The sequence below is a fragment of the Trichoplax adhaerens genome, genomic scaffold (genome assembly GCF_000150275.1).
Source record: "Trichoplax adhaerens TRIADscaffold_3 genomic scaffold, whole genome shotgun sequence".
NCBI lineage: Eukaryota > Metazoa > Placozoa > Uniplacotomia > Trichoplacea > Trichoplacidae > Trichoplax > Trichoplax adhaerens.
Genome location: NW_002060945.1, coordinates 2484199 through 2510748, shown reverse-complemented (window position 1 = coordinate 2510748; position 26550 = coordinate 2484199). Strand labels below are relative to the sequence as shown.

Sequence of the window (26550 nt, the reverse complement as noted above, 5' to 3'; positions counted from 1 at the left end):
ATTACAGCTGTTGTTACCTTTTTGTAGCTGTACAATGTACCGTCTACATATATTACTGACATGCAACAGTATTGTAGACTCGTGAAACTATCGTATAAATCAAGGTACAAATCATAACCGTACTATTGCGTATTAACGCAAGCTACAGTATAAGCTCATCATCTACCTTATTAAGATCCAAGTCGTGCTATTAAGCATATCAACACGAATACTATTAATAATGTAAGTATTAGGTAGGCTTAATGATCCATTTTGAGAGGCAATAGCTCAAATTTGTAAATATTAGTGTCAATAAAGATGAAAGAGGCAACTTTTCAATAAATTTAAAATATTAGCATAAGATGATCTAAATCTAATTATATAATACTTGTAAGTGAGATTGACAATATTTTGAAGATTCGTTTGCTATACGATTCCCAAAATTCCTTTTGTTTTATTGCCATTTCAGGTTGATTCATCAAAGTAAGGTGCCACATTGATAACAGATCGACTATTCGTAAGAAAAGGAAAGAAGTAAAAGTTTAGAACTATAATAGTTGTCCAATAGAGTTATAACAAGTCAGTTTTAAATTTTAATTACGCTTTTGCTATTTGAAATCAATGATGCAATGTATAGTAGTCTACAGTCTAGCTGTTTTTATAACTTTATAGCACGTATTCGTAAGTTATATCACACATAAATTAGAAATAGCTGGCGTCAAAAACTAAAAAGTTTTTTTACTTAGATGATGTAAATTATTCAGATGATCTAGCATTATCAAACATTTAATTATAACTGAATATTTTTACAGGAAGCATTGTCTAAGGAAGAAAATTTTATAACTAGTTTTACAGAGCCGAGAACATAGAGCTAGATTTGCTTGTTACAGTTCGATAAAGATCTCATATAGTCGCTGGTTGTACCTATGCATGTTTTAATGACAAATCAAATTGTAATTAATCATGTTGCAGTACTAGTTTAATCTTAGCACCATATTAAACTAGTACTGTAGCATCATTAATCGCCAAAGAATCTTATTTTTGTATATTGCCTATTATATACACCTGAATTGCTCTACCATTTTTTAATTAATTTATAATATTACCGAGTCAATTCGAGAGTATGTCCATATTCTTCACATGAGGTATCAGTACTTCTATCTCGAATCCATCGACATTTCTGGAACAAAAAGATGTATAAATTACAAAATTTTTTTACTACTATGGAAAATATTTCTCTGATAGTATTCTATTGACTGTAAGGTATGGCAAGTCCTAAGAATTGAAGTTTGCAGCACTTTGAGTAATCCAATAATGTACTTACGTGATCAAGCTGAAAACAGTAGATATAAAGCAAACAAATTCCCTAAAACACGAACCGAATTTTACTATGATTTCAATGACGGTTATAATTGCTAAATATATGCAATCATAACTAAACTAGATATCCCATTTACGATAAGAAATTGCAATTACTTATCTGTAGAATGCTACGAAGATTAGTTTAATATAAGTACTGTTGTTTCTATCCCAGTAAGTTATACTTATTTTATAATTTTTCTTACCTGTACTCCATTTAATATAGCAAAGCTACTGCGGAATATCATAGAATTGGTCCATATTCCAATCGTAAAAGAAATCCAGCACATAGTTGCCACCGCTAAAAAAATTACAGACATTCGAGCCGATCTCTTTCTGAGATTATGAAGTGAAATAAGTAAGTAGACCTTTTTAACTGGTCTCGTCCAAAATCATATTGTTACCGTATGATAATATCCTCATTTTTCATGTCTTATTCTAGTAAAAAATTTGCTTTCAAGCTATTTTGTTATACTGTAGATTCAAGGTCACTCATAGTCTTGTAGATTACTTGATGTAAATGCCTACTACAAAGTTTATCTATGCTGATATTAAAGCGTTAATTACTAACATTGATTCCAAAGGGAAATAGGTATCATTAAAACTTGATTCTCCATCCTTAATGCTTGGTTTAATTCGCAATGTTAAGGTGCACAGGATCAATTTAACCTAGACGGCAATCAGAAATGATGAAATGATAATTATGAAATTCAGAAATATAAATTTGACTTGACTGAATATTTTACAGATATAAATAAGCCTTCATTATAATTATCTGATATGAAAAATTAAACTAGTTTTACCAATATCAGGAATGATATCGGAACGATAAAAGCTAAATACATAGGAGGATCTGTAGTTAGCCAACACCTTGGCAAATCATTAATGTTAAAGGTCAGTTAGTAACTATTTATTCAATATTCTTAGTCAATTTATACACCTTCACTATCGCTCTCATCATATTTTAGTCTATGCTCTACTGGAACGATTATTTTTATTATGAAATAAACTTACGATTCAAAATTGACATAATTATCCACACCGAATATCGCGCTCGTGATGCTAAACGTAAATCCCACGATAAATAGTGGAAACACTAAAAGCATTGACAAGGAAAAACAACTTGTAGCAGCTTCATATATTTCAAATCAATCCCAAATTTATGAAATACATGAGATATTGTTAAATTTGGATAATAGAAGCTCGAAAATCAATTAGGCCGCTAATAAACCCGCTAATATTTCATGTTTAGTGATTCTACTGTATATTGTATTACAGTATGCAATCATCATGAATTATATTAAGGTGTTACAGCACTAGGTTGCCTAAATTATAGAGTTTAAGAAAGTATTGTTGCTTACAGTGTTTAATTTTACATGTTTTATAGATTATAATACAGCGTGTAATTCTAATTTTGAGCCTTTTAGAAGAGTAGTTCCTAGGCCTTATAGTAGCAGTACTATATTATTACTAGATCTTTCGATAGATTAGGATAGTAATCTGTAGAAGCAACTCGAAGTTAGTGCTTTACGTTAGACTAGGAAACTTGTCAGGAAGTTTTCGGGCGTATGGGTTAAATATTTTAACATTAATTAAAGGTAACTTACTATAAGCTGAAATAAAATACCAACTGCATTGGATTATCGATTCCAAATCTTTAAATAATTTTAGAAATAAATCCAGGCTATCGTGGAAAATCCAAATAAACAGCATTATCAGGCTATAGTGTAATCCTACTGCCATAAGGATGCACATTGTCTAAAGTTTAAGATGAGTCAGTGAGAATAATTAATCATTATATAGCACTTGTTTCCTCTATTTAAATTTATAGATTTTGTCACGATCAGCAATTTATGATTACCTACTTACTTTGTTCTCATTTGCAAAAGGGTGCATAATTGCTAATACGTTGACAACCAAAGTGCCAAAAATTACATTTAACTTAATTATGCAACTTTTCTTGGTTAATTTTGGTCTCCTAGTGTTCATTTAACCAATTAATAGTCATCATCTCATCCCCATTCAATAGAGTATATATCTAATTAATATCGAATAAGATCTCTAATGTTGATCTCATTAGTATCGAATTTACTAGATAAACATGTTATCATCGTCTAACGAATATAATGACAGGTATATTATTACTTCTACTTTCCTAAAACTAATTCTACAACCATTGCAGGTAAAGAGAAAAATTGTTGATATTTAGATTGGGTTTGATAATTAGCCTGAGCATACTTTCAATATATTAGGCTCGTAATGTTAATCTAATCAGCACCTTACGTACTGAGTAAGGTAACATCCTTCTCTAGCTAGCATCTACTTAACCTTATTTTTCTAATACTCTTATAACAAACTAGCGCATTAATCTTCAAATAACAGGTGTACTTTTATTTATTATCTTCATGATCATTTAATTCTTTTAATCAATAATAGACTTACAATATCACTTTTAATTTAAGACCTTTTCTGTTCATGTAATCAAGTTATACAGTAGCTCAAATTCACACGTATTTATCATGAAACTATATCGTATTTTCTGAATAATACTGATCTAACTGCAAAAGTCAAAACTTCTTGATAAGTAAAACTAGAAGCTCTACAGAAATTCTGCAATATCAATCGAAATTATAAGATATTTTGTTATCCATAAGAAGACCGAAAGCAATTACTCTAACAAACCTACCTTGGGGAGAAAAGAAAGATCCCTGCCGTAATAACGAGTCCTGAAATGGACAAGCTGTATCCAAAATAGGTTGCTAACGTGATTGGCTGGATTAGTATTATCAGCTAGCAGCAAAAGTAATAAATAAGAATACTGTCTTAAGTAAGAAAATATTGCCGTCCAGAAGGCAACTAGGACCTATAAGCAGTATCATTATTAGTTTCTTTTATTCAAACTTTGAGGAAATATTAAAATTTTTACCTGACTTGCCTGGCTCATATTACTCTCTTGATAAAAAGCAGCAAATGATGCTGCCTTGATAAATTTACAAAAGCAGACGGTATGGGTAGAGTTAGACTGACTTCCTATACTGCAATTTGAATCAGACCAGCCGCAGGTACTGCAAGGTAAAATAAAAACATTTATTATCAACAAGGATTAGTATAATTTCTAAATTTTGAAGTTATAGTACAGCATATTGCTATTTTAAAATTTGATACTGTTTATACAGTGGAAAAATTCATTATATCATAAAATATCCACAGATCTCCCATTCTGTGCTATCCATGAGCTGCTATTATCTAATTTAATGTATTATTAAATTATCGAACATACTCGTATAAAATGCAAATAATACATATACTCCTGAAATAGCCTGTTAGATATAAAGAGCAGTTCTGAATCCACAATGCGTACGAATCAAATGTCGCAAATTACAACTTATTGTCTTAGATATTCCATTATTTATCACTGGATACAACACTGCTACTAAAATTAGGTCTAAAAATAATGTTATATGTCGCGCAGCAAGTCCAACACCATTTTATATGCTGTACTAGTATATATGTCATCGAAGTAAACCCTTAGCTTATAGGATATTTATGTTTCTAAAACCACATCTACTTATGCATATATAAAATTAACATAGCCAATGCTTAGCATAAAAGAACTTGAAGATTCTGATGTTTAAGCAGAAATTAAATATTAGAATATAACTATGATTGCTTATATTAAAGTACAAGCAACACGAATTGTAATTCTGTACCAAGAATAAGACATTCAATTTAAGTAAACTTATTCTTCAGCTATAAATTTTGTAAAGGATAGACACATATAAAACAAAGTAGCAAGGATTTCTACTTTTAAGAGTAACTACTGCAGTCCATAAAATGAAATTAAGCTTAACGTATTGTATCGGTTGCGTTTTTAACTAAGTATTCAGAATTATATTGTGTATATGTGTAAAATATAATTTAAATTGCTTCTATCTAAATTATTGTTCATCCTTCAATTCAAATGATAATTAAATTAAAAGTGAAAAATTACTTGTCATTTACCATCGGCTGCTTCATCTAACATCTTACCCATTAACAGAATTAGCTAACCACGTTCCACACCATCGATTACTGATTTTCGAGTTATTTAAGGTTAAATTTGGCTAAAATACCGGCATGACAAATCAACTTTACGTTAGAACTATGTTTAATTCCATTCTTATCTATCAACAAAACCTGAATGATGATGTAAATAGCTCTTACACTGATGTATTTATAAAATATCGTACGCAATCAGCAACAAATTATATATTTGTAATGACCGAGTAGTAGTCTTTTACTATTACTATAATAGTAAGTATCCAGCAGCAATGTTACTTACAAATTTATTCTTAAAAATTAATTGCAGTGAAAATTCGTCGTAACTTTGCAATGATGTAGAAAAGAAAGCTGCGATTACTTCAGAATTTAAAATGGGGTTTGCTTGAGAGAAATTTCTTAGAACGATCAAATATCAAATGGAACTTTTAAGATTTTTATTAAATTAACCTTAATGCCAATCCGTTTGTATTATAGATTTCTTATATAGTTAAATTAGCCATAAATCAGTTATTTGGCATAAATGATCTGAGATCTAGTCCTAAACTTACCTTGGATTTATTAATTGTAAGGGCATGATTGCATCTAATGTATTAAAATAAATCGTGACTATTCTTGTGGCTATGGATAGTGATCCATATCACAAATTTAGGATGCGTAAATATCCAAACGTGTTGATTTTATTCATAATCCAGGATATCAATTGGAGTATAACGCAACATATTGAAAAAATGATAGCAAATAGAAAGTAGATCGCACGATCAAATTATTAGATTAAATTCAACAAAGATTGATGTCAACAGGCTTTGCTTACCATGATTTTCTCGTAAAGCTTCTGCATTTAATATTATTTGTACATGATTATGTTGCCATATGTGAGCTATATTATGAGCTTGACGAGTAGATATTTCTAATATATTAGATTTTTTATCATCGTGTTCATCTTCATCGTGATCAGAGTCTTTTTCTACATCCTTATACCTGATGGTCTGGATTTGCAGTTCTTGGAATTGTGGCAGTAACGGGAAATATCTTGAATAATTGGGATCGTAGCATACTTAATTATTGTAAATCAGTTTTATTTTTAATCCTACCTATATTTTGTGAAGTAACATCGATTAGTTGAGGACCAGTTTGATTAAAATCATTATTCAACTTAGCAGCTAATCTTTTCAAGCTTATCATGACCGCTACGCTATCATATTCATTTCCACAAGATAGTGTAGACTAGCCAAAAAAAGAGAGTCATTCGCTCTTAGGCACAGTGTAGCTCATCATAATCTAATATTTTTTGGATAAATTAGCACTTGCATAGTCAGTAATAAACTAATTACCTGCTGAATCTTATGCCAATCTTTGGTATATTGTAAATGCAAAAGGCGACTTCCTATATCAATTAGTTTCTGTAACGTAAATATGAATTGTAAAGCAATCATATAAAATGACCTAGATTGAAATGCCATAATGGACTAAATCAATGAATGATAAAGTTACTAACGGTTATGAGAGGAAGAGATATTACATCCGATTCATAATTGATTCGAGAGAGTAGCTTTGCTGAAATAGCGAGATCTCCAGCAAAGAGAGATTCACTATTTTCTTCAACTATATTAAACAACCAGTTTATAACACTCTTTCGGACTTTTAAGGAGGATAATTCTAGTTCCTGACTCTACAATCATTGAGTAAATTAAGAAAATTGCCCTAATTATACAAAATATTACCTTATCATTAGCGACACCTAATTCAGTTCATCTTTTAAAATTTTAAAGCTATACTAAGGCATTACAATAATTGAGAAAGCGTTAAATGTCACGGATAGGCAATTGGTAGAAGTATTACTACTGGAGCGTATGGTTACTTTGCTTTCATTAGGCTGGAAAGAACCCTCTTTAGGCGGGCAAAAGTGTCCTGTTAAAACTATTCAACGAAAAATAATCTTCCTTAAAGATGTGAGTAATATTAGAGTTATTCTAGATAACAATTTTATTGCCTATAACCCTAAGATCTGTCAATAGTTTAGTGCATACAGTACTTTAATAAAAATTTTAGAAATTAACGATAGCTCGTGGAAATGTTTGAGGTAGGGAACAGATTTTAATCCGCTAATTGATTAAAGTTGCGACAGAACACTTCGAGGCTACTTTTATAAAATACTATAAACTAACGAAAATCCATGGAAATGTTTAAGATAAATAGAGAGCAGATATCGATTCGAGAATTGATGAAATCAGTGATGGAAATTGTTAGCAGACGCTATTCGCCTAGATACCAAAGTTAGGAGCTATCTATACTTACTTCTTTCATCAAGAGCAAAACGAAACGATTGATGTTTTAGCGTAACACTATAGCAAGAGTAACGAATAAATACGCTGAAATGTTGCAATAACTTATTTTTACTAGTATAAGGCAATTTTCTACATTCTTCTCAATATTGATTCAACTTCATACATTTTAGTCTACTAAGCACGATCAAATTTTGTATTTCCATTCGAGGAAGTTAAATGCTGTATTTAAACTTGTTAGAAGAAAACAGTGATTCTTTGCAGTAAGGTAATTTTAATGTTAACAAATTTTTATAATTAGTTTTGATATCATCCCTTATATCCTTTCTAACAAGTGGATGCCTATAAGTAATACGAGATCGCTTAAAACTTACGATCATAGGCTTGATTGGATTTTGAAGAAAAATCAATTCCTCCAAGACACCCTTGCATAGAATCACCATTAACGCGAAATAGAGTCAATCCAAAAACTTCATCAGACACGGAAGTTTGTATATGATGGAAGCCAGAATCAACCTTGATGGAAATGATTTTATATGGAGCAAGAGTAAAATTAGATTTAGTTTGATCTTTGATTATCTTTCCATCCATGATTAACTCTCCTTGATATCGTTGACGTAAAACAACATGAACAAAATAAGTATAAGAGGGATTGAATTCTCCCGTTGAAAAGGAATAGTGTGGCAAAAACTGACGAAAAGAAGGCATAATAACCATCATTGGATCGATCATAGCCTTGTCTTGTATAGCAAATCGGCCAGTATAGACTACCAGACATGGTTTATCGCATAAAACAAGGGTAGCTATACTAATCTCTTTAACTAAATCCAGTACTGCACCTTTGGATAAAGTCCAAGCATGAGAATTAAATTGTTTAAAGATTGTAGTTTGTTCATGAGCAGCCATAATTCTATATCGATCAAGGCCTTGATTTGCTTCCACTGCAGGTAAGATATAATTTCGACCCCAGTACTGAACTCCAGGTAATTGCATAGCAATATTGTAAGAATTCTTTTTTGATTGCTTCTTGTGACCTGTAAAATAGTTGCTTGCAAAAACAGTTACAGGTGATTGGGATAGAATAGTCGTACCGGTTAAATCGTCGAAAGATTCAACATAAAAAGCCTGCAAAGGTTGCAAATCAATGTTCAATCGAGGATGATCAAAGTAAGATGGACTATGATAAGAAATGGCTTTTGTAAAGTTGATTTGAATTTTTGTCGCTCCGTGGCTTGCAATAATCATCAAATTCGATCTTTCTGGGTTAAGTAAATCGATTGGTAAAGTTAAAACAAGATATTCGTTACTATTACAAGCTTTAGGCAAGGCAAGATAGCTCAGCTGGCATTGATAGACAGAAACAGAAATATCTCGATCAGACTGGATAAAAACTGTTCGGTTGGTGATGCCAACATCAGGCTTTGCTAATTCGATATCCAATTCAATGGAGAGAGATTGGTTAGGCGGGACCTTGTAGTAACGCGTAGAACTTCTTATTTTGGCGTTATTAGTAACATTAACAGTTGCAGGCTCTAGTCCACTGGTAATAGTAATAGTTGGTGGACATATCTTTTTGATATTTATTGCCCTTGGAAATCCAATGTGAAATTCTTTGCCGACATTTCCTAAGGAAAATTTTCGATATAGGTTTAGATTGAATAAGATATATGTAATGAGTGTCTTGAAACAGCTTAATTTGGATGGTAAAATGAGAATAGCATTTCTTTTCCGTTACTTTTAAACTTTCTATTTCTCGTAGGATTTAATTCAATTAAAAAACTTCATTTCAGACTGTAATCGATTTCGAAAGCAAGAACTAAATGGTGAAATTTTTCGATTACTTCTTTCTTCCTCCTAATTCCAAGGGCCTATCTTGTATTTATGTGGTAACTCGTATATCGTCAATAAACTACTTTCTATGGTAATATCCTCAGTTCCGTGCTCTATTCATTTAATAACTAGAAAGGGTGATTTTATGGCTTCTTTTTTTCGTCGGTTTAATCATCTCTTTTATAATTAATTGAGCCGATGATTTGTTACCATTAACATTTTCCATCTCAAGAAATATTAGTTTATCTAAATCTCGTTCCGCTTTAACTAGATAGCAAGAAAGGAAAAAAGATTTGACTTCTTTCCTTCCTTCAACAATCTATTTCTAACAGTAGTTCATTTCTATCTTAATGCATTGAAATGGTTGTAAATCCGCATCTGGTATTCATTTAATGCCAAGCAGAGGCAGAAAATTATTTAAGCACTTGCTCAATTTAGACTTTTCATTCTCAAGGCTCTAAAGCTTACAAACACGCAACTTGTCTCCTCATATCCTTATCCTTGATATAGCAGAAGCTGGCATATGCTAGTAAATAGTATTCTTGATAATGATACTTACAAGGAACAGGATTTAGGAACTAACCCAACAATTGCCTCCTTTCTATCATAAAGGTATTGTATAGAACATAGGAAAACGGATGAAAAATAAATTCCATTGAAGAAAAGTGCTTAATCGTCACAATTTGTAATCCTTCTATCTCTATTCATAAAAGTAATGGAGGAAAGACTGTTTGAAATCATTCTGTAAACTTTAACGGATAGAAAAATTAATATTTAAGGTTGAATGCATGAACTAAATTATTATGATTAAGGGATAACTTGCAGTAATTAACGAAACATGCCCTAAATTAATTAACTGTAAATAACACCATACATACTTTGATAGATTCATGTTAATAATTGCTTAATACTAACGGAACGATGGAAGGGTAAGAAATATTAAGGATGGGACATGAATAAGTATAGTATTAATAACTCAATTATGATAACAATAGATTAGAATTTATCTAGGTCAAACAGTTACTAATATGATGTAAAGGCTAATAGAATTTACCTGGCTCTGCATCGGAGAATAAGACTATTTTATAGAAAAAAATACAAGCCAGTAGAATAATATGGCAGTTTGCCATCATGCCCAAGAATAATTTTGACCAGTTCTTAAAGTACCGCAAGACCTTGACAATTTCAGCTGTATAGGAAGGGATTAGATGAAAAGGTTGGATGATACTCTATCCTGTCTAGAAAATTTAATGTTCGACTGAAGAAATCTTCACCTCTATTACATGATAACGTTCAAAGAAAATTTACTCATTAATTTTATTTATAGCTATGCCTCTATTCCTTAATTTCGAAATTTTCGACAATCTATAATAATCTTGTTGGCTTCCAACCGCTATTTTAGCAATCAAAACACTAATATCAGATTTAAGGAAATCGAAGCCAAAAAATCGTCACTGTAAAAATTTTATATGCAAAATTCGATGGATACTATTCCAAGCACTAACCTTATAAGATCAAGCGTGGCTAATCCTAACCATAGAGTGGCGTTGACGAATAGAAAGCTAACGCTTAAAGTAAGCCAATATTGAATTTCGATTGCTCTTAAGCTTAAATTTCGTATAAATGACACGAAGTTCGACAGTCCAAGCAGTTAGTAAATAAAATGATTCTGATTTAAAATCTCACAGTTGCATTCAGTATTGTACTGTCACTACGCTATTTTTAAAGAAGCATAATAAGAAAAATAATCGATGCATCTATTTAAATTATTAATTAATATGATAGACGATCAAGACCATAAATCTCCTTCAAGTTGACGTAAATCAAACAAATAAAGCTCCATAATTCCTTACTCAGTTTTCATTTCAAGTGCGGTAGACCTTTACAGCTAGCTAGAGAGCATGAAAAAGGTTGTGACCCAATTTCGATGGAGTGGTAGTTGCGAGGCTGATTTCAATCGTTGAGTATGAAGTTTTTCTTTGGTGTCGATATTAGACATTATTATATAACGTAGAACAGCATTTACTCTAATTAAAGGGGGTATTTATAATAAAATAATTCCAGGTTGGAAGAATTGATAAATTAGATTGATTTTATTGTTGCTTTTCTTCTTTCTCACCGATCTTATATTGAATAATTTAAATCAGACTAGACCATGTAAATTTTAATTATACTAATTTGAATAATGTATACTGTAGTGTGTTTATTACATGACCTTAAAAATAACATTATAAATAACTTAGAGTATGCTACACTGCCAAAAGATTTGGATTACGAGGTCTAGAGGATGCATAAACTTGCCTTTAGCTTTTCTCCGCAATATCAAATCATATAGGTTTACAATAAAACAGAATCCAATATGGATTCTCGTTAATAAAATTTCTATAACTGTGGATTATTATTTAAAGGATAAAATCTTACTGTGATGATTTAATAAGCATTCTCAAGTATATCACTGATACTTTAATGGTACATAAACAAGCCATAAATGAATAAATAATAGCGGGTTTAATTTAAAATTAGTCGCGTTTTTAATTTGTTATATCGAAAAAACAAACGATTACTTCTTTATAGTTTATAAATCAAATATTAACGTTATTTCAGGAGAATATTATTTGGCATGAGCTGAGGGAATTTAGTAGTCTATGGGTAAGTACTCCCATGCATACCATTTGATGCTTAAATGTTATGTGGACGAGTAGTAAATAGACAGCGCCATTTTAATTTAGGATTATTCATTTTTTCACAACCATAACTAAATGATTTGCTTACGGCTTGTTTCTAATCCATATATCGACACTATTTTGGTACGGAAGTACGTTTCGGCATTAATCAGGGAATTTAGTAATCCATAAAGAATTATTCTCAAGTATACTATTTGATGTTAAAATGTTATATGAACGAATTGTAAATGGATGAAAAGTACCGTATTCAATTTAGAAAATAGTGGCGGTCGAATCATTTATAACCGCAACTAAACGATTGCTTATTCCAATTTAATCGTTCGAAATTTACATCAATAGTATAAATCTCTTGTTGGCACCACCTGTTTATGAAATAGAAGTGGATTAGATTAGTTCAAATTCAGTAGCTATTGCCCCAAGCTTTCCCGTTAATTGCAAATGTTATTATAGTTAATCAGGTATGCCAGCTATACTGGTTATTCATCATCGTAAAAGCCATACCGTATGGAATACATTATTGTAAAATACTCATATGCTATTTAATAGTTTGCACCTCATCATCAGAAAGATAGCCATAAATAATACACTTAACACGATTTATTTACTGCAAATGCACATGCTGCAGGGTCTTATTACTAGTAGTGATTTATAATGCCGAAAGATTGTATGGAATAGATAATAATAACATACACTGTTTTAAAACCATTTGTTTAAGCTTTGTTCAAGTAAAGCAAAGTCAATCAATAAAGAAAAATAAAATACAGTACTCGGAATCCTGCTGTGTTCCGACTCTCGACTCTCGTTAACTGCAAGATATTAATAACGACCTGGTACTCAGATAGGCCACTCATTTACCACACTATTTATTGGATCATTGTAAAAGGCCGTAAGCTACAGAATATGCCACTAAGATCTCCATTATCATCTGGTCTAATACACAGACCAGTCAGAAAAGCCATTTTCGATGACATTATTAATCAGTTGTTTATTCTTTGATCTATGGTGCGAATAAAATTACGAATTATCTAAAAGACACAAGAAATGAAATATGTTACTAGTCTTCTGTTATTCCTTACCGCCTGTTTATTGCAAGATATTAATTTTGACCGATTTAGATGAGCTAGTCATATACAGTTCTATTTAAGGGTCATCGTAAAAGACTATATGGAACGGATTTTTCTATAAGTCTTCTGTTATTCTTTGAGGCCTGTTCATTGCAAGATACAAATTTGGGCCAATTTAGATGAGCCAGTCATATACATTTGTGGATCAACGTAATGACTACACGGAACGGACTTTTACGTAGGCCTTTTGTTATTCTTTGACACCTGCACATTGCAAAATATTAATTTTAGCTTACTCAGTTGAGCCAGTCATAAGCAGTTGTGAATCAACGTAAAGACTATCGTACGTGAAAGGGACTTTGCATATGTTCTCTATTATTCTGTGTCGCCAGCTCATTGCAAGATATAATTTTTAGCCAATTCAGATGAGTCAGTCATAGACAGTTATGGATCAACATAAAAGGCTGCATGGAGCGAACTTTTCCTTAAATCGTTTATTATTCCTTGTCGCCTGTTCATTACAAGATATTATTTTTAGCCAATTAAATGAACCAGTCATAGACAGCTCTATTTATGGATCGTCGTAAAAGACCGTATTGAACGGACTTTTCTATAATGTCCTACTAAGGTCTCCATTATAATCCGGCCTAATACCAGTCAGGATGTATTGAAAACAAGATTGATGAATAAAATATTTATTTCTTGACCTTTAGTACTGCACCAATAGGCTAACGAAATATTTTAAAACATAATAACATTCTATCAATGGAAACTAGCTGCAACATTCAACTACTTTGTCATACAATACTGTAGCAATACAACGTGTAGATAGCAAGAACATCATGTAAAGAGGTTGTTAAACTTTAACATCATAAAACAACTGTCTAAATAAAAATAGAAGAATAGGTAATAGATAGTATTATCTAGTTTGGCTTTTACAGTATTTTGCAGACATTGAGACAATGTTATCTACTGTAATCTCCATGAATGTTATCGTAATCTATTCTTCCTTTCATTTAATAGCTCTTTTTTCGTCATAATATCCTTTTGTTCATCTTGAATGATCATATTGTGCAACGTCAGAAACACCATTTGCATATTCTCTCTCTCATAGAATATTCGTCTCTTCATCACGTGCCATAGCAACCGCGTGGTAATATCAACAGCCTACTTTGGTTACCGGGAGCCAAGAGTTAGCAAGGTAGATAAGATAGGGAATATTGCTTTCTATGAGGATAGGATTGGCATAATAATCATTATATGGTAACTAACCTCGTAGAGTATTTATCTCATCCTGTTGAGGTAACTACAACCATTGAACTCTTTCAACAGATTACAAAATTTAACAGCGATCCAAAGTTATATTTGTAAGTATGGCTAGAAAGAAAATAATGTTTGAAATTGGTTAAATCTAGACAGAAACAACGAGTAGACCTGTCTTTTTCACATGTTGGCAGCAAAATCTCGGTACTTGTTGACAGTCTATTCATAATTTATCTCCAGCCTGTACAACAAAGTTTACATGACTAGCTTATCTTGCCCCATAGAAGTTTTCCCTGTTATAAAAATTAACGACGAGGAAAAGTGATCTTAATTTAGTTCAAAGCCTATTTCATGGTCTTTAAACACTTCAAGATTAATAAGATATCAATAACCTACCAATGATAATGTTGATGCAGTTACTATCATAGAAATCTAAACTTGATACCTCTATCGTAACCAGTACCTGATCAGAATTAGAATTTGATGAATATAGATGACGGCGTACGTTAACAGCATAACTTTCCAGAATAGGTTTAGAAAGATCAGCATAATACCCTACGTATTTATAGATTCATCTACTAAATACTATCTGTAGCCCTTAAATTTCGCCGAAATCGGCATCATTTACAGTATACTATAAATCATGGATAGGAAGATATCAACAGGTTGTGATACCGGTTGACTAATTTTTTGGTTTTTATGCACAAGACTAAATTCATATCGTCCCGACATCCTTTTTTTGCATCGCCCGCTAAGTATCAATTTTGAGTAGTTTCATGCGCTTTCCCTGTATCATTCCGCAAAGATATCAAACTATTGAAAAGGATACATTTACTAAAATGTGCTGTGATATTTGTATAGATAAAGAGGGCAAGTGCTATACCATCTTTCAATAATTAACCATACCATAAACCATTTAGAGGTTACATTCATATTTTTATTTGCTTTGTGAATCACCACAGTAGAAACGTTAAATAGTACCGCAAACAATTATCCTGTCCAAAATCAATGCAGTTGATTTTTAATCGAGTACTTACTTGTAGACTGGTAATAAGCTGATAAGATATCAGCTGCTAAACGTCTCTCAATTTATATGCTCTAAAATTGACTCATATTTAATCATAGTAACATGGTCAAGCGACAAGATAGAGAAGTGGGAAATCCACCAATAGGTCTAACTGCGCGAGGTATGGCGCTATCCCCAAAATCACGGACAGCACCGGATACCAAAGTCTCGCCAAGGCCTGTATCTAATACATCCAGGACATCGCCTCAACCATATTCCTCTCATAATATCCACGCGTCAGGTAAACTTTTTACCATTGCTTATTCTAATCTTAAAGCTTACAGTCTTACTGGATAATAAACTGCAACAAGGATCAATCCTAATAAAATTCTATACGAATGATAGAAAACTTCTTGATTACCGTTTATGTTTATATTATCCAAATTTAGTTACACCAATCATCGCCGATGCTAACCTAACTGTTTCCAATATCGAGTCCCTAATAGCATCAAAAGTCAACGAAGCTTGGGATTTTATAAAAAAGGTAAGGTTGCTATTGAATATGGGTTAGAGTGCACCTGATTAAAATGCCCTTCCCATTCTATGATTAAAACTGCATAATGATATCAAATCTTTTTACTATATCGGTAATGTATGCGTTGAAATTTTTCAGGGATTTGCTATCTACGATGAAAGTAATGAAGGAATCATTAGGCTAGCAAACTTTCGTCGTGTGTTTCAAACATATCTGTTTCCATTAACTGATTTGCAGTTCAATGAGATACAGGCAAAGGTAAAATTCAGCTTGTTGCTGGATATAAATATGGTGTATTTATTAGAGAATAGGCTACATTACCAATTCCGATCTGAAACTTACTTGTAGTATCATTTATCTTCAGCTCCCAAAGGATGACTCTGGTAACATTAAATATATCGAATTTTTGCAAAGCTATGGAGCACGAAGTCTTACTAAATCGCCTCTGCCCAGGATTACCAGGTTCCAAAATAGGACTTCAATCTAAATCTTCCCATTGATAATGTTGATATTAATCAATTCTGAAACTAATTTCTGCTTGATATGTAGAAGGTTCACAAATCAACAACTATATAATTTCTAATCGATTATTTCTAGCCATATTCCCAATCAAGATTCGACTCAGTTTTATACTATCGATGAAATTGAAAGATTAATTCAAGAAAAGGTAATCAAAGATTATTCTCAACACCACATCAGTTATTGCTAAGCCTCTTTCACTGATCATGTCGTTATGTCTTAGATGGACACCAAAGGAAAAGTTATCCTTAAGTCATTCAGGATGTGCGACTATGACAGACAGAATAAGATCCTGAGAAATGACTTTCGTAAAATTATGGACAATTTTTGCCTAAGATTAACAGATGCTCAATTTGTCAAGTAAGTCTATACCGTAAAATTGCTAAATTACTTTTACGATTATTCGATTTAAATAAATAATAATAATCTCTGTATTTAATTTATTAGATTATGGTCAAAATTTGCTGGCAATACGAGTCCAACGCTTGATTATGTACGATTCTTAAGTCACTTTCACGCAATTAAGCCAGAAGAAGCAAATGGTAAAAAACCAACTGGTGAGTTCGATCATCTTTTCAGGCCAATTAGTCCTGAGTACATATATTGCCTAGGCTCTTAACAGTATCATAGTTACAAGCTATATTTAAGAGTATCTTTTTTACTAGTTATATGTTGAACGGAAATCTATTTACACTCTTTCAGAACCAGACAATGCTAAAAATCGCTACAACACACAATACAAGACTGAGAAATCGCGCTATTACAACGTTGGTGATGCAAATGTTAAATCTGAAGATTCATTCCTACAAGGAAAATCACTCAGTCAGATTGAAGGGGAATTTTTAAAGCGGGTAAGAAAATCGGATTAAAATCTGTCTTAGTTGCTGTAGTATTCTAAAATGCGGTACACCATATGATGTTAGGTTCGCGAAAATTATAACGATTTATGGTCAACCTTTTCGGCTATTGATGAAAAAGATGATGGTATGATCGCATTGGATCGCTTGCACCGCATCTTAGGGAAATTTATTTTTCCTATGCCAGACAATTTATTTACACAAATTATGGATAGGTAAGCTAATCGATAACCGTATACGTGCAAAGAGCTTTATTAACATATTATAGAAGGTTATCGCCATCATGGATAGATATAACAGTTTTACTTCTTACTGTATATTCAGATTTGGCTTTAGAGCAACTGGAAGGATGCCATGGAAGCACTTTATGCAGAAATTCCAAGCCGATGCTTTACCTGCTAATGGCCAAACACTTCTTATACGCCCTAGTCATAAGTGAGAAAAAACTGTAAATCATTGCTAGAATGGAAGGAGCTTAAAAATAATTTACCTTAATATTGATGAGATTTTGAACCAAAACTTTACCTAATTTAGCCGAGCTAAAGAAATTTTATCCTTTTATTAAACAAGACGGATGATTCCTAATCTATTTGTAGATATAACCCCATCATGGAATCGCAAAAAGAAATGCAGCCTCAAGACATTTGGAATCTATTGAATTCAAAGATCAAGGATGGGTACTCCAGCATTAAACAAGCTTTTCTAACTTTTGATGATGTAAGTTGCGATAGAGATTCATAATTCAACGTTGAATCACTCTCTTTCACTATTTAACTCAAACTAATGACCAATTAAACTTAGGACAAAGATGGCAGAGTTTCCCATAAGGAAATGAGAAGAATTATCGAGAAATTTTGTTTCCGTCTAGGTGATAACCAATTCCGGGAAATTATTAATCGCCTCGATCCAAACCGAAATGGCTATATCTCGTATAAAGAGTTTATGGACATTTTTGAAGAGAAAGAAACTGCGGTAAGACGTAAACCAAATTCCATCCACAATATCTGATGTTGAGAATTGTAATCAGATCATTCCATTTATCACTACTTGTGAGCTAGTTCTACGATCGTAATGATTCAATTTAGTGAGCCAAAATTAAATTTATATTCAGTAGTAAAATAAAGATGCACTACTTTAATATTTATTGGAAGAATTTTCCAGCAATTTTAGACACTATTGTAACCAAACTTTATTCAATATATTTGTATCACGCAATTTTAGCACAGTTAGTTGTCAGTCATTTCATTTTTTACTGTGCTTATTTGTATAGGATGGGCATAAATGGTTAAAATCCAATCATCGCTTTAATGAAACTAGAAAACCGATCGCTATGACCTGGGAAAAGGTAGATCTAGAGTAGTTGATTAAGTGCCTTATGCTGCCATGTTTTTAATAATCCTATTACATCATCATTGTTTTCATGGTTGATATTATTTTAATTAATAATACTTTAGGCTGAAGATATACTGCGCATTAAAATTGCTGAAAATTGGTCAACACTTGCTAAAGCTTTCGGCTCCATCGATGAAGATAAAGATGGAGCCATCTCTAAAAGCGAATTGAAACGGTTATTGAATGAATATGCTATGGTTATTCCGGATGAACATTTCAAAACGTAAGCTGAAGATGAAATTCTAGACCATTAAAAGGAAGTTATTTACAGATCCTTATCAGTATTTGCAATAATATCAGTGATGCTAATACCGATATCCGACTAATTTTCGTCTATGAATCTAACGTTATAACAGAAGGAACATTACAAAGTCGGTTATTACCCTAGTTTAAATTTAATACTAACTTTTAGCCAGTTCATCAAATTTATTCAGCTTACACACTAAGCTATCGTGAGATCATTTATCCTTTATGACGAAACTATTACTTTACACTTAGGTTTTGGAGTCGATGCGATGTTAATAGTGATGGTACCATCCAATTTGAAGAATTTGTCCAACGTTTGGTATGTTGTAAAATCATCTCGAAGTGAACATTCATATTGAATCTTTAAGCTTATTCTTTTTGAAGGCTAAATTAAATCACTGAAACTATTTAGGGTCTTAAAATTAATGAAGGAGATGTTTACGGAACAAGTACAAAAATTCACGATGAAAGTGATAAAATGGAACAGAAACGTCTACATGATCAAGCTGCTAGGTAGAAATATCAACTAACGCCACACTAAATTGTCTCATTGTATACTGAATTCATTTCTATCTTTTCCTCAAATCTCATCTTACATCTTAACTTTAAACTTACCTGTATTGACAAATTTGTACAGCAAATTTTCTTTCTATTCGTAAAGTCTTTACGAAAGAGCAAGATATTAATCTCTTATTAATCTACAGGCTTGGTAAAGTAGAGCAGAGAGCCCATGATCTTACTGGCAAAATGACTGCTGAAGCTGTCATGAAAAAATTACAAGACAGTGTTACTCAAAGTTCATCAGATATCCGTCGGGTTTTCCAGCGATATGATAAAGACGGTGACGGCAAAGTTTCCGAAAGCGAATTTCGACTGGTTCGTATAGTATCTCTTATATATTTATATTATCCTTTGATGTTATTACGTCAGAATACAATTAATCCGGATAACGTCTTAAAATTGAAGGATTTCTTTAGCTTACGCTGTTATTAAGCTTATTTCTTTACTTTGAAATGCATGGATAGGTATTGGGTGGAATGGGATTATCCATGAGTGACGAACAGTTTAAAATCTTGATCAAGAAGTAAGAATAAATATCATTACAAAATGAGATAAAATTCGATGGAACTGCATCTTTTTCAGACTATATTTGAGACTATTTTAGGTTACTGAAAGCAAATATTTCTTCTTATTTCTCTTAGATTTGGATTCTACAAAGGAAATCTGTCTTACACCGACTTTGTTGACAAATTTGATAATACTCGTTCACCTTTGCAAAATGATCCCACTGTTCAGTTCCATCCAGTCCAAAAGTAAGTTATACTAATTGAAAGATGGAGTCGTAGTTAGGCTGTGTAAACTTTGATCTTATCGTCATAGTGGATTTCATGCTTTGTAAAATGCCTTCATTTAGGTATAAAGTCCGAGAGCAAAAGTACACCATGACAGCAGAAGAAGTGGAGACAAAACTAAGGAATAAAATTCGTGATGGTTTTCAAGGTTTAAGAGAAGCTTTCTACAAAATTGATGACGACCATAACGGTAAGTTAAAGAAATAAAAAGAAAAACCTTCACCGTAGTTTCTATCTTTAAGGAATATCTAAAGATCGCCAGATCGCCTTGAATCATTTCACCATGATATAAAAAAATGATTCATATAAAATATATGACTATCAATACAGCTTCCGTAGGTCTTAGGAAGAGCTCGATAGTACAGTTATTTCATCATTATTCTTATTTCTAATTTCTATAGCAATGAAAACTTACAAAACTGCAATAGAAATCAGTGTCTTAACCAAATCTTAAATTTGATTATTACTAACATATGTAGGTGCTATAACAAAGAGCGAATTCCGACGCTTATTGGATTCAATGATGTTTGTCCTGTCAGATTCAGAATTTGACAAATTAGTACAAAAAATTGACTTTGGCCATAGGAATACCTTGAGTTATCAAGATTTTTTGAAGCGATTTCAAAGTATAGAAAACGTGGAAGCTCATCCATGGCTGTTTTCAACACACAGGTACATTCAATATTGAGATCAATTTTACTTACCTCAGCGATCATTATTAATTTCATTTTAAAAGTAATATCGATGATCTAATTTCACATTCTCCACTCCTTAAGATTTAATAAAACCAAAAAGGCTCTCAACCTAACCCATGAACAAGTTCATAGCTTGCTACTTTCCAAAGCTGAAAATCAATGGAATGATATTGCAAAGGTAAGCTTGAATATTAATCAGGATTAAAATCAAGTAGGATAAATTTATCGCGGTAGTGGAACTGCTATTTTATAGATGCGAACTATTATATCCATAGGCTTTCAAAAGCTTTGATAAAGATAGAAATGGCTTGGTTTCTCGTAAAGAATTTAAAATAATTTTGGACGATTTCGCTTTAACCATGACTGACGAGGAATTCGAGAAATTGTGGAGAATGTAAGTACCATGATATGAAATATTTATAACAGTATGTGAAATAGTATTATAAGCTTTTTCCTGGATATCATTTTAATTGATCTTTTCCTTTTGAATTTAAATATTAGCTACGATACGGATAACAGTGGTTCAATTGACTACAGAGAATTTATATACCGATATAGCCAAACATTGGCACCTGGAGATGAAGGAATTAGCACACAAATAACCAAAGAAAGCCAAAATCGCTTCGAGCATCATCATCAAGCACAAAAGGTAAAGGAAAGAATAATTTTGAATACAGTAGTTACGAGCTATTGGGAGTGTTCAGCTTTTGTAATGGCTAGTTGTGCTAAGTATTTAATCAAGCTAAACCGAATCACGGCCACCAGGAACGTCTCCTGATTCATTTGCATTACGTTTCTTAGGCTAAGCATGAATATATTGCTAAAATGCAAGTTCGAGCTGGCAAGAGATTAACTGCGGAGGAAATTGAAGCCCGAATTACGTAAGTATATCATAATTTGATTGTAAGAAAGAATGGTGCAAAGATTTAAATAAAATTAAATCTCTACAAATATTTAGTGATCGCTTCAGAGATGGTTTTACAAGCTTTAGGAAAGCATTCGAAAATGCGGACCATAATAAGGTTAGAAGTTTTGTCAGGAATACAGCTATACCCCACTTAAATTAAAATTGTCAATGTCAGTCAGACCAATAGATATTTGCACTGAATCTTATCAAAATAAATCATCTAGGACGGACATTTGTCCCGTAAAGAACTCCATGATATTTTGCAAGCACTAAACTTTCATTGTGATGAAATCGAATATAATAGATTCCTCGATCGGTAAGTTACTTCGTCTTTAGAGGTCAATGAAATGATCAATGGCTGGATATTTTTGAAATGTTAGACTTCTAAACAACCATATTTATCCTAATATTCAATTAGAATTGGACTAGGCAATAAATATAAGTTATCCTATGAAGAATTTCTAAATGCCTTCCAGCGCGGAAAGCAAGCTGATATTCGAGAAGTCATTCCGAAAAGGTATTTAATAAAATGATTTCCTATTAAGATGTACCTTACTTAGCCATTAAAAATGAGATATTAAAATATTGATGAAAATAGAATAAAGACTGCTATATCGTCGACTACTTTAAGCCTTTCAATTCTTATAGATTTTAAAATGACTACATTATAATTTTATTACTTGATTTGATGATAGAGCAAGCCCGGTCAGTTATGAAAGTCTTCCTGTGGATAAAGCTGAGCAAAAGCTACGACAAACTGTTCGAGAAAAACTCGGACCAATTCAACGTGCTTTAGAAGCTTTTGATGTCGATGAAAATGAAAGAATTGGCGTTAAACGATTCCGAAGAGTACTGGAGAACTTCTGTTTCAGATTAACAGATCCACAGTTTAAAGTTAGTCTATTTGACAGAAGATGTTTAATCTCTATTTAATTTTATAGGATTGTACTACAGCAACTACGCTAGCAAACTTTAATATTACTATCTATAATAAAAAAATATAGCATGTCCTACGTCGATTGAATGTTTCTGGAGATCTTGTTCCATACAGGGAAGCAATCAGTACTTTGTCGAAATCAGATGAAGAGGTACAGTAATAATATTAATTAATAAATGAATTCCCATATATTATTGCTTGAATTATTCTAGCGATACCTGTTAACCACATCAAATTTCTTTGAGAATTGTTGTATACCACTTTTTATCTGACTTTGTATTAACTAGGATGAGATTTTTGGTCGATATTGCTAACTGGTTACCATCAGGGGTTTATTATTCTTTAACGAAATATTGATTTCTTGCAGTTGACATCTGATTGGTTAGGCAAGCAAGAGGAAATGCTAGCTGCTAATAAAAAGCAGAAGAGGAAATCAATCAAGATGAATCAAAATAAAAGCCAAATGGATGCCATTTTAGCACCTGATACGCCTCAATCGCCAGCTGAACTCAAAGAAGATACGCCAGAACCAAAGGAAACTTTTACAGAACCGATTGCTCCTATTCCTATGAATGTCGATTCAACAGAAATCAACTACGTAGAAGATTCGCCTAGAGTTGAAGACATAACTGATATTGCTGCAGAGAACAATTTTATCGAGCAGGAAATAGCAAGAGAAGAGCCAAACGTGGAGCTTCCCAAACAAGATGATACTTTTAATAACAGAGCACCTTCACGAAATGTATCAGCTCTTTCGTTTAGTAGAATGAGCATTTCAAGTCAAACATTCCAGCAGACTGAACAACAATTTAAGCAATTTGTTGTTAGTAAATTTTATGATTTGATCAAGGTAAGTTATTCTAAGTGGAATCCATCTTAACATAGTCAACTTTATTGCTTAAGGCCATCGACTACGTGTACAGTAAATCTTTATGATGGAGTGAGGCTATTGTCATCATCGCTATCATGTTGACGGTGCATTTTTGCTATTTGTAGGTCTTAAAGCAAAATGATCCTTCATTCTCCGGATTTGTATACAAAAATGATTTCTTTAAAATCTTAGAAGAATATGATTTCAGCTTAGAACCTAATCAGGTAAAAAATTAGAATGAATTCTATCCGATACTGATATTTATTTAGTTGTGATAATTTTCTTTTTACGGATGAAAATAGCCCAATAACGCAATAGATCATTTATTAAACTAGACTACTTTCGTTATCCTGTATAGGCTAATAAGTTATGGAAAAAACTAGATAACGGCGATGAAGGTTTTATTAATTATAACAACGTTTTGCGAGCTTATGCTAACCGATCTGGCAGTAACACTCCAAAGCTGCGAACTCCTTCGGCAAATCGCACATCTCCAACAAAGGTAACGAATAAAGAAGACCATCGAGTGTTTGCGATTTTCATATAAACATATCAAACTCATGGTCAATCTAATTTGTCTGCTCTCACATATATGCAGTAATTTAATATTCATATAAAACCTAAATATGTATTCATCGATATTCAAACAGAGACCATCTATGCCAACACCTAGAGTCGGCCAACCATCACCGAGATTAAATTCTGGTAATAGCGTTGCCGCTTTAGTGAACGCAGAACCAACAGAAAAGTTAATCAAGGACAAGGTATGACAGAAAATTAAGTTAAACGTTTAATCCTCAAAGTTTAGTTTAATGCCCCTCTCGTGTGTTCAATAACACGCTGTTCAACAGCAATTATAACTGTAATCAAATGATTCCCATTTAATCTGTAACCTATTTCTTTCAGATTGTTAGTCACTGGAAGACCATCCGTAAGGCATTTAATCGATTTGATTATCACAACACCGGATATATTAACGAGAGAGAATTTAAAGGTACCTTCAATAGCCATCATCAGTATATGAGAACATAATAGTGGACTAATAATTTGTTTTACATCAATCTATCCATACAAGTCACTATTACATGACCGTAGAAATACTGTATTTGCTAATTATCTAATATAGTGGATGTTATACTCACGTACATAGATTCCATACTATGATCAGTATTCGTAACTTAAACTTTGGATACAGAGCATTAATGATCAAATACTAATCTAATTGTATTTAGAATCTAGTTTCTACAAATCTAAGCATAATTTGCGCACCTTTGTATAGAAACTTTGGAGCAACATCGTATAGCTCTCGATGATAGTCAATTTTCATTGCTATGGGAGAAATTTAGCAACAAAGATAGAATGAGGTATTTTGCTAAAGCTATTTTTTTAGGACTGATGCCTTATTAGATAAAGATTCTATTCTATTTGGTTATACTTAAAATTTGTAACCATCATATTATTATATACTATACTGACTAATTACAACCTATACTGTTAGATTGAATTATGCGGAATTTTTAAGCTATTTCGTCCTAAAAGTAAAAAATGTGGAGAAAAGCCCAAAACGTGCCGTATTACCCGCTGAAGAAGTGAGTATAGTTGTCAGAAAGGCGATATTTCATTATCTTATGATTACTTTGCAGCTAAGGATAGGCTATTAATATCTCAATTGATTTAGGTGCCTAAAGTTGGTGATACCAATGTTTACTTGGCCGATGTATTTATCCGAATTAAAGGTTCCATTAAACAGCAATGGAAAAGTATACGTCGAACTTGTAAAGTAAGATATCAATATAAAGACAAGCGTATGATAATAAATAGAAATATTTCCATCATGATTAATTTTGTTTTGTTGAATTCTTTTAATTAGTCTTATGATAGCAAGAATACTGGTTATGTAACTCAATTACAATTTCGTGATATCCTGCACCAGTATCGCGTGGATATATCAGAAGATGACTTCTTCCAATTGATGGTTTATTACAACAAAGATTTGACAAATAAGATTCAATACAATGAATTCCTCAAGCAATGCTTAGTTTATTAGCTATAATTAACTTCAAATTGAAATGGAAAACACATGGATATTACATAAGATTTCAAATCATTTCCCAACGATAACATTTGGGTAGAAAGTGTAATACCATTCTCTTAATAAACTACACTTGCAGTTTATCCTATAGCTAATAATTGAAATAGGGCGATATAGTTGATATAAGGTTCAGATGAAGTGTTTTAGCGTTGAGTATGCTTATTTTCTTATGTAATTCATGCTACATGAACAATTTTAAAAACCGTTTTTATATTGTCGACGTAGAACTGAACTAATTTTGATCTTCATTTGGTTGTCTAACTAATTCGGTAACTATTCTGTTATGACTTCCTATGTTAAATACTACTAATGGAACGTAATCATAACATAGTTGCTGTAATGACTACTTTTTATCATGCCCAGCCTAAGCTGTTATTAACTATTTAAAGTATGACATAACATGTGTAAGGTCGGGCTATGACATAGGTATCTTTCTGGCCTACAATACTTGAAATAGTAACGAGGATGTAGAGGTAGTTGGTGGTTGATACACCACTTTAATATTACTCTTAAAATGTAAACAACATACTGCTATTTTTTAATTGGTATGTATCGGTTTGTATTTTGATTGCAAGCCCAAATCTTGTTGAAATGTTTACTTCTATAACAATATTTTTAACCATTTTTGGCGAGATAATA

General features: G+C 32.2%; 2 protein-coding genes across 2 annotated transcripts; one reads left to right on the top strand and one right to left on the bottom strand.

The window, feature by feature from the left end:
- Positions 1-444: 444 nt before the first annotated feature.
- On the bottom strand, positions 445-10621 carry TRIADDRAFT_54260 (uncharacterized protein; the record flags this gene model as incomplete). The annotated part of the gene is made up of 23 exons (XM_002110315.1): positions 445-490; positions 1086-1159; positions 1304-1345; positions 1545-1674; positions 1910-2007; positions 2142-2208; positions 2353-2434; positions 2946-3096; positions 3208-3316; positions 4021-4064; positions 4265-4403; positions 5368-5441; positions 5660-5774; positions 5928-5997; positions 6191-6433; positions 6471-6603; positions 6711-6779; positions 6875-7048; positions 7238-7296; positions 8036-9286; positions 9702-9758; positions 10075-10191; positions 10546-10621. The coding sequence occupies 23 exons, from the start codon at positions 10619-10621 to the stop codon at positions 445-447; spliced, it is 3420 nt and encodes a 1139-aa protein (XP_002110351.1).
- A 5010-nt stretch (positions 10622-15631) lies between these two features.
- On the top strand, positions 15632-25866 carry TRIADDRAFT_54259 (uncharacterized protein; the record flags this gene model as incomplete). Its single annotated transcript, XM_002110846.1, has 39 exons — positions 15632-15809; positions 15958-16052; positions 16182-16301; positions 16408-16505; positions 16641-16710; positions 16786-16922; positions 17010-17119; positions 17265-17413; positions 17486-17634; positions 17744-17854; positions 18016-18136; positions 18221-18391; positions 18690-18764; positions 18874-19034; positions 19310-19376; positions 19470-19570; positions 19762-19933; positions 20083-20141; positions 20260-20370; positions 20472-20599; positions 20889-21081; positions 21186-21282; positions 21380-21498; positions 21606-21753; positions 21906-21985; positions 22063-22126; positions 22236-22327; positions 22430-22528; positions 22707-22905; positions 23016-23099; positions 23316-23798; positions 23945-24043; positions 24178-24321; positions 24470-24583; positions 24726-24813; positions 25099-25183; positions 25318-25408; positions 25498-25599; positions 25690-25866. The coding sequence occupies 39 exons, from the start codon at positions 15632-15634 to the stop codon at positions 25864-25866; spliced, it is 4941 nt and encodes a 1646-aa protein (XP_002110882.1).
- Positions 25867-26550: the final 684 nt, after the last annotated feature.